This window comes from Bubalus bubalis, chromosome 6 (assembly GCF_019923935.1).
Source record: "Bubalus bubalis isolate 160015118507 breed Murrah chromosome 6, NDDB_SH_1, whole genome shotgun sequence".
NCBI lineage: Eukaryota > Metazoa > Chordata > Mammalia > Artiodactyla > Bovidae > Bubalus > Bubalus bubalis.
The window spans coordinates 68,102,586-68,117,043 of record NC_059162.1 but is presented as its reverse complement, the minus strand read 5'-3'; the positions used below and the strand labels follow the sequence as shown (position 1 = coordinate 68,117,043).

General features: G+C 39.2%; 1 protein-coding gene across 1 annotated transcript in view; it reads left to right on the top strand.

The window, feature by feature from the left end:
• ST6GALNAC3 (ST6 N-acetylgalactosaminide alpha-2,6-sialyltransferase 3) overlaps window positions 1-14,458 on the top strand; it is a 610,381-nt gene that overhangs the window by 351,984 nt on the left and 243,939 nt on the right. Inside the window, exon 3 of the mRNA XM_025288426.3 lies at window positions 6,427-6,836. Within this exon, the coding sequence (XP_025144211.1) occupies window positions 6,427-6,836 (410 nt within the window). The remainder of the gene's footprint in view (window positions 1-6,426; window positions 6,837-14,458) is intronic.

Sequence of the window (14,458 nt, the reverse complement as noted above, 5' to 3'; positions counted from 1 at the left end):
GTTGGCTAAAAGGTTCATTCAGGTTTTCATAAGATGTTATGGAAAAAACCAAATGAACTTTTCAGCCAACCAATAGTATATGAATTGACCCTGCTGTTGCTGCTGCTAAGTCACTTCAGTTGTATCCGACTCTGTAGTTGATCATAAAACATCCCCACCTACCTCAGAGCTGTATGCTGAGGTTAAAATTCACAGTAATTAAAATCCTAAAATTATTTTACCCTTAACATAGCCTTGCACGGAACAAGTGCATGGTAAAAATTACTTGGTTGTGTCGACTAAAAAAAAAAAAAATGTACAGCTTGAGAGTTGTGAATTAAGTTTTATTTGGGGCAAAATGAGGACTGCAGCCTGGGAGGCCGCACCTCAGATACTCTGAGAGACTGCTCCAAAGCGGCAGTGGGGGAAAGACAATGTATAAGGTTTTGGTGAAGGGAGCACTCATTTTATAAAAAGGTTTTGTTAGTCATGAGGATCTGATGTCACCGTGAAGGGATTTAGTGCTTCTCTAGATATGAGGAGATGCAAGGATTGAGATCATAAAATCTTTTCCTAAAAACATCCAACTATCTAAAGGCTTGTCCCTCCAGATTCCCTGGAGTAAAGAGTGCCTCACTGGACCCTGAACTCCCTCAGGGTTTGTTGAAGGTCAACAGCTATAGCAGCATGGGATTCAATCTCTGTAGAGGCAGGGCAAACACCTTTGTTGTTCAGTCGTTTGCAATGCTCTTGGTAAGTGCCAATTTGTAGTTGACAGTTGTTTACTAGATATCATTGAATTAACTTTCCCCAAGTTGAGTATTTATTACCAGATATACAGTATAGAGGTAGTATATCTTGTAAAGGGAGAAAATATCCAAATCAAATAAGGCAACCCTTGGAAATATTGCACATTCAGTTCCAGACCACTGCAATAAAGTGAATATTACAATAAAATCACATGAATTTTCTGGTTTCCCAGGGTATATAAAAGTTATGCTTATACTATACTGTAGTCCGTTAGGCGTGCAATAGCCTATGTCTTAAAAAGTACATACGTTAACTTAAAAAATACTCTATGGCTAAAATATACTTAACCATCATTTGACAAAACAGGGTTGCTGCAAACCTTCATTGAGTCAGACAAGCTGTGGTCTGTGTGATCTGATTGGCTATTTGTCTGTCATTGTGGTTTCAGTCTGTCTGCCCTCTGAGGCCCTCTCTCAGCACCTACTGTCTTACTTGGGTTTCTCTTACCTTGGATGTGGGGTATCTCTTCACGGCTGCTCCTGCAAAGCGCAGCAGCTGTTTCTTACCTTGGACATAGGGTAACTCCTCTTGGCAGCCGCCCCTGACCTTGGACATGGGGTAGCTCCTCTTGGCTGCTTCTGAGCCGTGGTGCAGCCATATGTAGATGACACCACCCTTATGGCAGAAAGTGAAGAAGACCTAAAGAGCCGGTTGATGAAAGTAAAAGAGGAGAGTGAAAAAGTTGGCTTAAAGCTCAACATTCAGAAAACTAAGATCATGACATCTGGTCCCATCACTTCATGGGAAATAGATGGGGAAACAGTGGCTGACTTTATTGTTTTGGGCTCCAAAATCACTGCAGATGGTGATTGCAGCCATGAAATTAAAAGACGCTCACTCCTTGGAAGGAAAGTTATGACCAACCTAGATAGTATATTCAAAAGCAGAGACATTACTTTGTCAACAAAGGTCTGTCTAGTCAAGGCTATGGTTTTTCCAGTAGTCATGTATGGATGTGAGAGTTAGACTATAAAGAAAGCTGAGCGCCGAAGAATTTATGCTTTTGAACTGTGGTGTTGGAGAAGACTCTTGAGAGTCCCTTGGACGGCAAGGAGATCCAACCAGTCCATCCTAAAGGAGATCAGTTCTGGGTGTTCATTGGAAGGAATGATGCTAAAGCTGAAACTCCAATACTTTGGCCACCTCATGCAAAGAGTTGACTCATTGGAAAAGACCCTGATGCTGGGAGGGATTGGGGGCAGGAGGAGAAGGGGACGACAGAGGATGAGATGGCTTGATGGCATCACCGACTCAATGGACATGAGTTTGAGTGAACTTCCGGAGTTGGTGATGGACAGGGAGGCCTGGCGAGCTGCAGTTCACGGGGTCGCAAAGAGTTGGACACAACTGAGTGACTGAACTGAACTGAACAAATCTCCAATTTGTTTAAAAAAACAAAAAGAAAGAAAAAAAAAATGCAGTATCTATGAAGCTCAATAAAATGAAATGCAGTAAAGTAAGATATGCCTGTATAATGATGTTACCCACCCCCACCCCCCCGCCACCAAAAAATCAGTATCTTAGACTTCAGATGAAAGGAAGCATTTGACATTTGTGAGATTTCTCTTAGGAACACAGCTGCCCAGATGATTGGCTGAATATTTGTGGTAATCTCAGTTTATAGACACAGCCAAAGCTCAAGCAAAGCATTTGGCTTGATGATGTTTTGAGTGTATGAGCGGAAAAGACAAAGAGGTCAAATTTGTTTTTAATGGAAAGAAACAAAAAATAGGGACAAGTCAACTGAAAAGGAAAGTTCAAAATTATGATAGGGCTTGATAAAGTGGAGTCAGATAAATCTTTCCAAAGGTCTCGGAAAATCCAGGGCCTGTATCTAGAAAGAAACTGCTTACTGAGGCAGAACTGAGCGAGTGGACACACATGGAATAAATTTTCAAGCAAAAGCCCCAAATCAAATAACATAAATGAGCTCAAGAAACAGCAGGACATTTTAACAAAGAAAGTTGAGATCACAAGATGCAGTGATAAAGCTAATAAAAGGAACTGAGATAACCAGATAAGAGCAGCCCCTGGGTCAAACCATCCATTCGTGCCCAGGTGTGTCTTTCTTTTTATCATGGCTTACTGTAGTTTGAAAGTGCTTTCAAACATATAGATGAGTCCCTTGTGCTTTAACAAGCTCTTCGTGTTACCCGAAGCTTCTGATTATGATTAGGAATGTTTCATTCATCTAGCCCTGCACTCCTATCATACTGTAAAGATGGTTCCTGCAACCATGTGGTAAATAGAACAGTCACACCTGCAGCCATGACTCCTGGTACCTCATTCAGGAAGCCAGACAGCTAGGCAGTTCTGAGACCAAGCAGTATGACATGAGCAAGTCTCGTACAACTCTGGCCTTGGTGACAATATGTCCAAGTGAATAGTATAAAAGACAGGGGCAATTTAAAGATCACCACCTACTCCCAAAGGTATTATATTCATAGCACCCTGCCCAGTTACGTATTTGTCATATAAACAAGAGGCCATTGTTCCCAATATTTGCCCTCAAGTTATTAGCTGCTGACCTCATAGCTGCACAGCTGATATGTTGTCATGAAACAGACTGTGATGTCTTAATTGATCACTCTCAGAGGTTACAATTGTCAAGTGAAACCAGTATGCTGATTCTTATTAGTTAAATGAAGCCTTGTTGCAGCTGCTGCTGCTGCTGCTGCTGCTAAGTCGCTTCAGTCGTGTCCGACTCTGTGCGACCCCATAGAAGGCAGCCCACCAGGGTCCTCGGTCCATGGGATTTTCCAGGCAAGAGTACTGGAGTGGGGTGCCATTGCCTTCTCCGTTGTTGTAGCAGAACCAGCTAATTCACTTTAATGACTTGGAAATCCAATGCAAATTGCTGCATGTTGGGTATTAGAACACCTCCAAGGCTTTTTCTTTATATCTTTCTTCTTGATTTTTTTTAATGTGTGGGGGTGGCACCCTAAAATGTTTTTAGTATATAGGGAAGCAACTTCTTGGAACACTAAATGGAACCTAACCTCCTATACCATATGCATTTTGGTGATAAATTGGAATGTGTCATGTGATACACAAATTAAATAAGACATTGATTTATGTGACTGATTTTGGAGGACTCAGCTAAGTCTAATGGATGTCAGGAAGAACATTGTATTCTTCCTTACAATCTTCCCAAGGATTGTAGGGAAGGGGCTTAAATGCACGAGGAATGGGCTTAATTCAATGCCTGATTCTACGAGGCATCCTCTTGTGCCTCCATTTGCCCTTTGGTGAAGTCTTCACTATGGCACCAACCTAGAAAATCCCATTGCCAAGTGCCCTAATACAGTCACCCACCTTGAGTGGAGCTATTCTGACCTGGTGCCTGGACCACCTGCTGCCCACCTTAGTTTAGAAATCTTACTGGAGCAGGAGCGATGGACAGTCACTCCATTTCATAGCAGACTATTAAGGCACTTCAGAATGGACCTTTGTGGGCTGTATAAGTAAGGTTTTTTGAAATTCTTAATTTTGACATCTCAGATAAATAGATTCACTCACCTAGATTGAACCTGTGGGTATGTTGATGTGTTTCTTCTGGATTGCTTTTCTCTTTTTAACTAAATCAGCAATTCTAGATGAATTGAAAAAGTCCACTTCTTCCCTAATATTATGTTCAGGGTCCTAATAAATACTTTTCATTAAATTGCTTTCATTTCCTAACTTGACCTCTGTATATTTGAAATACTATAGTATTCCAGGGATTTCTGAGGAGTGGGGTTAAATGAAGACAGACATTGAGCCTACTCTTATGGAGTTTACTTTCTAGGGGACAGACATAATTAAATAATAAATTGTAACACAACTAATACACAGTGTGGAAGAGGCCACTGACCAATAGGCATCAAGAAATCTGGGGTCACATATCAGATATAAATGTAGAATCTTACAGAAAGAAAAGAAGAAAGGCATGTATCAGCAAAGTGCATTGTCCCCTTATCACTCACTGTTTAAAAGTTCACTTTTCTTTATGTGTGGGGAAATCGTAAAAGGAATATACAGTCATTCCTCCATACCTGAGGGGGGTTGATTCCAGGACCCCAGTGGATGCCAGAACCTGCAGATGCTCAATTCCCATGCCATGGGCTTTCCATATGCTCCAATTCTGCATCCACAGATCCAAGCAACCCGGATGGTGTGGTATTTTCTATCCCCAGCGTGTCGACTGTATTTGGTTTGCTTGCAAGTATGCCAAGTTGCTTCAGTCGTGTCCAACTCTTGGCAACCCCATGGAGTGTATAGCCGGCCAGGCTCCTCTGAGAATCCATGGGATTCTCTAGGCAAGAATGGAGTGGGTTGCCATCCCCTCCTCCCGGGGATTTTCCCGACCCAGGGATCGAAACCATGTCTCTTCTGTCTCCTGCATTGGCAGGGTGGTTCTTCACCACTAGAGCCACCTGGGAAGGAAAAAAAAACAAGCAGAGAATAAAGGAGAGAGCGGTGGGTTTAGAGTTGGATCTAGAGTTGAATCTACCAATGCAACTGTATCACCTGCCAGCCCTGAAAGTTGATGCTTAGTCTCTATGAGTCTCTGTTACCTCATTGTTTAAAGTATGTGGAATCTAGAAAAAACATATAAATGAACCTATTTGCAGGGCAGAAATAGAGATGCAGATGCAGAGAATGGACGTGTGGACACTGGATGGAGTCAGGGGGAGGGGAGAGTGAGACAAATTGGGAGATTAGCATCGATGTATATATGCTACCATCTGTAAAATAGATAGCTAGTGAGAACCTCCGGTATAGCTCAGGAAACACAGCTCAGTGTTCTGTGACGGCCTAGATGGGTGGGACGGTGGGGAGAATAGCGGGAGGGAAGTCCAGTAGGAAGGGGATATATGTATAGGTATAGCTGATTCACTTCATTGTACAGCAGAAATTATCACAGCATTGTAAAGAAATTAAACGCCAATAAAAAAATGAAAGGATGGTGGAGACTGTCTTTGTATGTGCCTTCCCTGAGTTCTTAAAAAGAAGCCTTTCCTATCCAACTAGAATAAACAAGAGCACAACGGTTGTTTAACCATGGTGATGCAAGGAAATTTTTTAAGATTCTCTATAATATTTTTGCTACCCTGAAATTTCTCTTCAGTAGTTCTGGGTTTTGAAAATTCAGAATCTCATCATTTGCTGAATTTTTTATATTTTTATCAACCACTACATAATCATTCATACATATAAGTAAACTTCAAATTGATGCCTATATATACTCCTTTTGCATTTCTTTTTTTTTAGCCATCATCCTTATTAAAGAGAGCAAATCTTTCTGTATTTCCTTATTTCATTTGAAATAACAGTTTTCAATGAAAAGACATCATATAAGGTGGGAAACAAATGACTGCTTTTTCATTGAATTTCAAAGCAACACAAGAAAGAGAAATGAAAATTATTTCTTAGCAATCTGTATTCACTTTTTAAATGGAGGCATGCCCCAAGCTTGATATCCTATGGAGCTAGTTTTGGATTAGTGTAAGTATATTTCAGCAATATTCCCACACTTAGCAATTATGCACAATATCTGGAATTTCTGTTTTCCCAGAAAAACTTGTTGGGATATGAGGAACTTTCTAATTTACACATTTCTCCCCTACCTGCCCTGTTTTTCTTTCTGTTTTTCAGCCTTTGCAACTGGACTGTAATCTTTGTGCCATTGTGTCAAACTCGGGTCAGATGGTCGGCCAGAAGGTGGGGAATGAGATAGATCAGTCGTCCTGCATTTGGAGAATGAACAATGCACCCACCAAGGGTTATGAAGAGGATGTTGGCCGCATGACAATGATTCGCGTCGTATCCCATACCAGCGTTCCTCTTTTGCTGAAAAACCCTGATTATTTTTTCAAGGAAGCAAACACTACTATTTATGTTATTTGGGGCCCTTTCCGCAATATGAGGAAAGATGGCAATGGCATTGTGTACAACATGTTGAAAAAGACTGTTGACATCTATCCCAATGCCCAAATTTATGTGACCACAGAGAAGCGCATGAGTTACTGTGATGGAGTGTTTAAGAAGGAAACTGGGAAAGACAGGTGAGTCCTCTGAGAAGTGGCCTTTTTGTCTTTCATGCTGTCTTTGCAGAGTTCTTTTGCCAGCTATTAAATGAACAGTTATTTTTCAAACCGGTTGTTATATGTTTTTGACTATTATGATTACTTGATTAGCCAGCAGTGAGGCCCCATTTAGTCCACCTACACCAATTTCTCTCTCTTCATTTTGATTGGATTGAAGCCCCACCCCCAACAACAACAAAAAAAACACTGCTTCCCCAAGATATCTTTAGGTTTGTTCTTATTTAGTTCAATTTGCTATTGATTAAATTGGATATAAGCTGAAAGAAGTCTACATATTTTTGTCTCAAAATAGAAATGTTAAGGAACTTTAGGACCTAAACTCCTTTGGAAGTTGTGGCAAAAATTTACTGAGACTCCAAAGCAGAACAGGCTATTGATTCTGTAATCAGGTTGCAGAGCTTCTTGCCTGCAAATAGGCCATGCCCTTGTGAACTTGTGATCACCATAACTTAGCATTTAATACGTTAAGCAGAATATCATGTTGAAATTAAGCATTACTTAAAATCATTAACAGTGGGTTCTTGATGAGAAATGAGATATATATATATACCATTCACTCAGTTAGCTAAAAACCAATTTGCATATTTTTACTACATCTGGTTTTCTGCAGCATTCTGTAAAATACCTTTCCTGAGGTGTGCTTGTCTTACTTTTCTCCTGCTCCTTACTTTTCCTGCTTCCTCCCTGCTCCCTCTTCCTCCTCCTCTTCTCCCATATAACTTACTTTTTTCTTCTTCTTCTTTAGAAAGGTAACCAGTATATGACAGAGAAGCAGAGTTGTAAATCAGTCTATCTTTTATTTTAGTTCACATGTCTAGTACTGATAAAGAACTGCTGAAGGAAAAATATTGAAACTAATTGCTAAAATGTTGAATTACCACTGAATATTGCTTACTTGTGCAATCAGTTCAGTTCAGTCGTTGAGTCATGTCTGACGCTTTGCAACCCCATGAATCGCAGCACGCCAGGCCTCCCTGCCCATCACCAACTCCCGGAGTTCACTCATACTCATGTCCATCGAGTCAGTGATGCCATCCAGCCATCTCATCCTCTGTCGTCCCCTTCTCCTCCTGCCTCCAATCCCTCCCAGCTTCAGAGTCTTTTCCAGTGAGTCGACTCTTTGCATGAGGTGGCCAAAGTATTGGAGTTTCAGCTTTAGCATCAGTCCTTCCAATAAACATCCAGGACTGATCTCCTTTAGAATGGACTGGTTGCAATATCATGGATAAATTGAACATTGACTATAATTCCAATATTAACATTCTGATTTCCTCAAGATGTATATCTTTTATCCTTTATTATTATCAAATTTAAACCTTTAACTGTATTGAGTTATGTGTTTGAGAAAGGGAGTTTCTAACATCTCTGGATAGAGTTTTAATGCTGGTAATTATTTTAAAAATTTTATGTGGACCAACTCTCCTATTGATAATGTAGGTCAAATTTAGTGTTTTCTACTTCTGAGCACCAAAAATACATAGCTCCTAATGAAACGCAAGATAAATAGCCATTGATAGTGGCCCCTTTTCTGAAGGAGATCAGCCCTGGGATTTCTTTGGAAGGAATGATGCTAAAGCTGAAACTCCAGTACTTTGGCCACCTCATGCGAAGAGTTGACTCATTGGAAAAGACTCTGATGCTGGGAGGGATTGGGGGCAAGAGGAGAAGGGGATGGCAAGAGGATGAGATGGCTGGATGGCATCACTGACTTGATGGACGTGAGTCTGAGTGAACTCCAGAAGTTGGTGATGGACAGGGAGGCCTGGCGTACTGCGATTCATGGGGTCGCAAAGAGTCAGACACGACTGAGCGACTGATCTGATCTGATCTGATCTGATCTACTTTAGAGTTAGTGAGAAGATTCCCAGTGTTTAGATTTGAATCAGTGTAGTGTAAGTGGTCCAAAGAGACAGGCAGTAGGGATAAAAGGAGTAGGTATGTGCTTCAAAGAAATATGGTCACCTGTATCATCATTCTGTATAAATATGATCATTCTCAAGTGGCTTTGGAAATTTCTGATTTTTCACTAGCCCAGAGCAATGCAGTTAATTAGGTATAGTTGGTTTTTCATTAGTAACAGTTTGCCCTTGGGGTATCACCTAGTCATAACTATAGGCCCTTGAATAATTTAGGGGTATCAGAGAAGAACTCAGCATGCTGTCTGTTCCCATGCGTTTTGCTTGTATCATGTTGGTTTTGCTGTGAGATTTCAGAGACAGCACTGTCGCAGATCTGTGGACTGGGCAACAAGTGCTGGGAAAGAATAGCTTTGGGAGGTTCATTTTCCTACTGTCTCTAAGGAGGAAAGCTGTTTATATAGTAGGAAAAAACTCAGTTGTTAAAATTAATTTTGCAGGTATCATTCATTTCATAGAGTTACCAAAATAGAAGTATAGAAATCAAGCCAAAATGATTTTATGATACTTTGTAGCTGTTTTCTCCCCCAAATCTAATCCTGTGTTTCACTGAATACTGCAACCAGACCAAAGAAGACAACCAAGTAATAGAAATGAGCAGAATGGATAGTTTTGGTAAAATCTATTTGAATGACAAAAGGCTGACCAAAATGATCTCAAGGGCTGCTATCTCCACTGTGGTTTTAATCTGTGTCCTAAATAGAGCTGTGTTGATTTGATTGTTAAAGATTTCCCATAGTGACCTGATGTTCATTGCCGCTTTTCAAACAGAGACATTTTTTAACTTTTTATGAAGGGAAATGTCACACACTTATAGAGAGACTAATCCTGTAATGAACTCCTGTGTACCCACAGTTCAGATTGAATATTATTAACTCATAGCCAGTCTTCTTCCGTCTATACCTCTATTTGCTTTCTCCTTTCCCAAGGTTTGTTTTGAAGCAAATGCCAGGCATCATATTATTTTCATTCATAAATATTTCAGCATTTATCTCTAAAAGATAGACTCTTAAAAATAAACACTATGCCATTGCCCCACATAAAAATCAGTATAGTCTCTTAATAACAATATATATTTAGTCTGCTTTCAAATTTCTCCAGTGATCTCATTAATATTTTTAACAGTTAATTGACTCAGGATTAATATTAAGGTCTATACATGTTCAAATAAGGATTAGCATTAGTTTATACATTATAAATAATTGATATGTCTCCTATATTTCTCTTAATCTATGGCTTCTTTTCTCTCACTCTCTCCCTTTATTATTGAAAAAGATCTAGTCATTCGTCCACAATCTATATTTTGCTGACTACCCGCCTATAGTACTTCTGCTTTGATACCTTTGTACAGTAAGTCCCCTACATATGAATGAGTTCCATTCCAAGAGTGAATTTGTAAGTCTAACTTTTGTTCGTTTAAGTCCAACAAAGTTAACCTAGGTTAACAACTTACACCATTGGTTATATAGTACTGTACTGTAATAGGTTTATAATACTTTTCACAGAAATAATACATAAAAAACAAACACAAGAAGTAAAGAAAATGGTTTTAATCTTAGAAAAGTACAGTCATGCAGTACAACAGTTGGCACTTCTTAGCAGTGCCAGCCACATCACCGTTGCTTTCACCCTTGCTGCTGGACATGCTGGGCTTGAAATAAAGATACTGTACTACAGTACACACTACTGCACAACCACGTGTAGAGGATACACACACATGACCGTGTATGCCAGACATGCGAATAACTTACTTAATTGGACATTCAAACACATGTTCACATCTTTGAAAGTTTGCAACTCGAAGGGTTCTATGTAGGAGACTTAGATATTGAGGGTTTATTGGATTTCGGTCTAATTTTTAAAATTGTTTTTTTTTAAATCAAGATTACTAGGTGATACTTCTATCAGAATGAAGACTGTTTTCTCTCTTTTTAATGTTAGCAGTCATTAATGATCATTGTCCAGATCCAGTAATTCATTAGAATTATGGTGCAAAATGGTGATATTTCCTCATTTCTTTTTCTGTTATTAGCTGATATGCATTATAAACTTGCTGTCATCAACCATTTGGTTACTGTGAGATAGAAGATAGTACAAGTTCTTTCTCTTCATTTATTAGTTTTAAGGCATTGACACCATCATCCTCCAAAAAAGGACCAGTAAATTTATTGTTTTCAGTATTTACATATCCACTTAGGTACTTAAACCTATTTGAACTACTTTATTCATTAAAATTATGTTCTTATGCTTAAATCGTCCTATTTTGAGCTATGGGAATCTCTTTAAATTGGTTTTTGCATACTTTTTACATGTCTTTAGTAGTCTTGTAAAACAAAGTCTTGTAAGTTCTTTTTTGTTTCCTAATATATATGATGTTTAAGGCTTTTCTTGTACATATCCTGATGCATGCCGTATCCAGACATTTCCCCCAAATAAGTTGGGTCCTTTTATTGATATTATTGAAGAGAACATAATCTTGGCTCTACAGGTACTCATAACTACTGGATTGGTCTTTGTTTCTTGGTCTTTTCATTAGACTGAACTAGTATATAAACAACATATGCTATATATGCTGTTTAAAGATAAAATGATTATGAGTTCAAATTGAAACTTCCAATTCAAATTCAGGACTATCAGGTTTTTATTTTATCTCATCTATCTTACATTTGTCTTCTTTCTGCCTTGCTGGCAATCACAGGTTCTAGAAGCACCAATGTAAATACTCATCTGCTTTATCCCACAGTATACACACAACACTCTTAGAATTAAGAGTAACACTGCAACCAGAAATATGATTACTGTAAACATTTTAAGATTATTCTGCATCAAAGAAGATGTTTTAATGCAAGCATTTGTGTGAGTCCATGCTCACAAAGTGTGTATTGGTTATATCCTAACAAAAGTTTAAAATTTTTTCTCCTAAGTAAATAGAATTAAGTGAATACATCATTGCAGGTATGAAGGGGTGAGGAAAAAGGAATATCAAAAAATTTGACTTTTGTGTAAACTATTTGGTTGATTTGCCTGCACTTTCTGGAGGTAAGTGCTAATTTTCATCATGAGGTTTTTAGTGGTGACATTATGTCACCGTTATGGTGTATAATTCATAGAATTTTTAAAAAAAAAAGTGTTCCTAGTCATTAAAGTGATTCATGATAGGAAAATGATTAAATGGAGTTCTTCAAAGAACTATTTGCCTCTCAACTTGTTTCTTCAAATTATCAAAATCCTTTTAAAAAATATAAGCCCCCTCCTCCGTTTACAGTGGGCATCTTTTCATTTTTCTAGCGGTTTTAATTTTTATCTCAAGGAATTCGTTATTGAGAAAACATGAAGTAATAAAAGAAATATGTACCCTGTTAAATTTCTTAGAATGAATTTAGACCAACTCATACACATGTTGGAATACTTTTCCAAATCGAATGAAATTTAATTTGCTTTCTTATCAGTTACTGAATAAAATTATTTGGCTTGTCAATTAGAAAGGGTGACCTTGTGGGAAGGATTGAGAGAACAAAAAGAGAGGCTGCTTGCTCTTTCTCTGTTCATCTTCTGGGGCTCAGTTTTCTTTGGAATTCTAGGCCCTTTGGGTAGTGGTCACCGTTATATCTTCACTTACCAAATATTTTTTTTCTGGGAAACAACCACCTTCAACAAACCAGGAAACTTTGGAATTAAAGGCCTTGTAGTGAAAATAATCTAAACCAAAATGGATCTCTTTTCCCCTTTGAATCATGGGTGTGCATACATAATACTAGCTTGCTGACATTTACACATTTGCATTAATACATCTTGAGACTGAAATACCCTAGAGGTGCTGTGGGGCTAACACTGGCAAATGGTGCTATGTTCAACATTTGAAGAACAGGATTATGTGCCTGGCCATGTACAGATGCAAAATGAATGTTAACTCTCCCGGAGAGGTGGCAGAGCCTGTGTGAGACATTCTGCTTACCTATGGACAGATAGGCAATTGCAGCTTGCCTCCCACTTTAGAAATACATTAGCAAATGCGGGCACATTATTGAATTAAATAATAATTGAGAAAGCTATAGTTCTTATTAAAACTGCAAAGCTAATTCGGGCCTGATAAAGGGACCTGAACTGCCCTAAGTAGGTCTTCACTAAGTGGACACCAATGTGGCTCTGCCTTCAGGAATGATGAAATTAATGAAAGCTAGCAGCAAATAGATCAATGTTTCAAGATGTTACTGCTTTAGGTTCAAAGGATGTCAAGGGAAGGAGTTACTTTTAAAGCATTTAGAAAACAGTATATACAAAAGTCACTTTCAGAAGACACTGTCAAAGTGAGAAACAGATTGGTAAGTATCAGCCATGCATGGCTAGTCTTTGTCTGTGTGGTCCATCCATTCCCATTCAATCTTGCAGACAGAAAAAGAAATCAGCAATGTGTTGTTCCTCACCGTCTGATGTTGGAGACGGATTTGTCATCGGTGTGGGTTTTAAGTGCAGCCCAGTGGGTTTTAAGTGTAGCTTCACTGTTTTAGCTGTTGACTAATAAGATGTACAACTTGAAAGCTGTGAGTTAAGTTTTATTTGGGGCAAAATGAGGACTGCAGCCAGGGAGACAGCACCTCAGATAGCTCTGAGAGGCAGTTGGGGAAGGTCAATATATAAGGTTTTGGTGAAGGAGGAGTTCAGTGCAGTCAAGTCCTTACAAAAGTTTTTCTGCTAGCCACGAGAAGCTAATGTCAGTAAGAAGCGATTTAGTGCTTTTCTAGATATGAAGAGATGCAAGGATTGGGATCATGAAATCACTTTCTGAAAATATTTAACTACCTAAAGACCTGTTCCAACAGAATCCCTGGAGCAGAGTGCTTCACTTCACCCTAAATTCCCTAAGGGGGTGTTGAAGGTCAGCAGCTGTAGCAGCACAGGGTTCAACCTCCACAGAGGCAGGTGGCAAATGCCCTTGTTGTGGTTGTTCACTCACTGGCAAATGCTCTTGTCAAGAGCCAATTTACAGTTAACATAGCTTTGACCATTTTGAAAGTTTTTTGTGCTACTGTGTGATCGATTTTAGGGATTAAATTGGCTCACATCCCTTAGGTTTGCAAACCTTAGTAGTTCCTAGAGTGGAAAGAGGTTTCAAGCCTCTCCTTTGAGAATTTGGGAACTCCCTGAATGTCGCCCTTTGTTGGGACACAAAACAGGCAAACTGCTCAACAAATGCAGTACAGCAAGGTGGGGGTGGTGGCAGAAGCAAAACTCAGAAGCTGTGCTGGCCAGAGAGCCAGCCACAAGGCACAGACCCATGCCTCGTTGCCCAAAAAGGTACTGTTACCCTACCTGGACTCCAGAAACAAAGATGCCTAATCATTTCTAACTCAGGATAAATGGGTACTAACCTCAGGAAAACCTGGCCCAAAAGAAAATAGGCAAAGTAGAAAAATTCTTGGATTGAGAGACAGAACATAATATTAAAAACAGTATTTTGCCTTTAAAGACAATCTTTGCAAATATAACATCTCAGCACTTTTTTCAGGAGCAACATTGACACATCTCTGTTAACATGAATTAACGTTCTCATCCCAGCTGATGTATTTGGCAGAAACAATGAGTTCACACAGCAGTTATGGCAGACCCATAGGACTCCTGAGTCAAAAAGCATAATAAGGCATCCAGGGCTGTGTTTTCATGCTA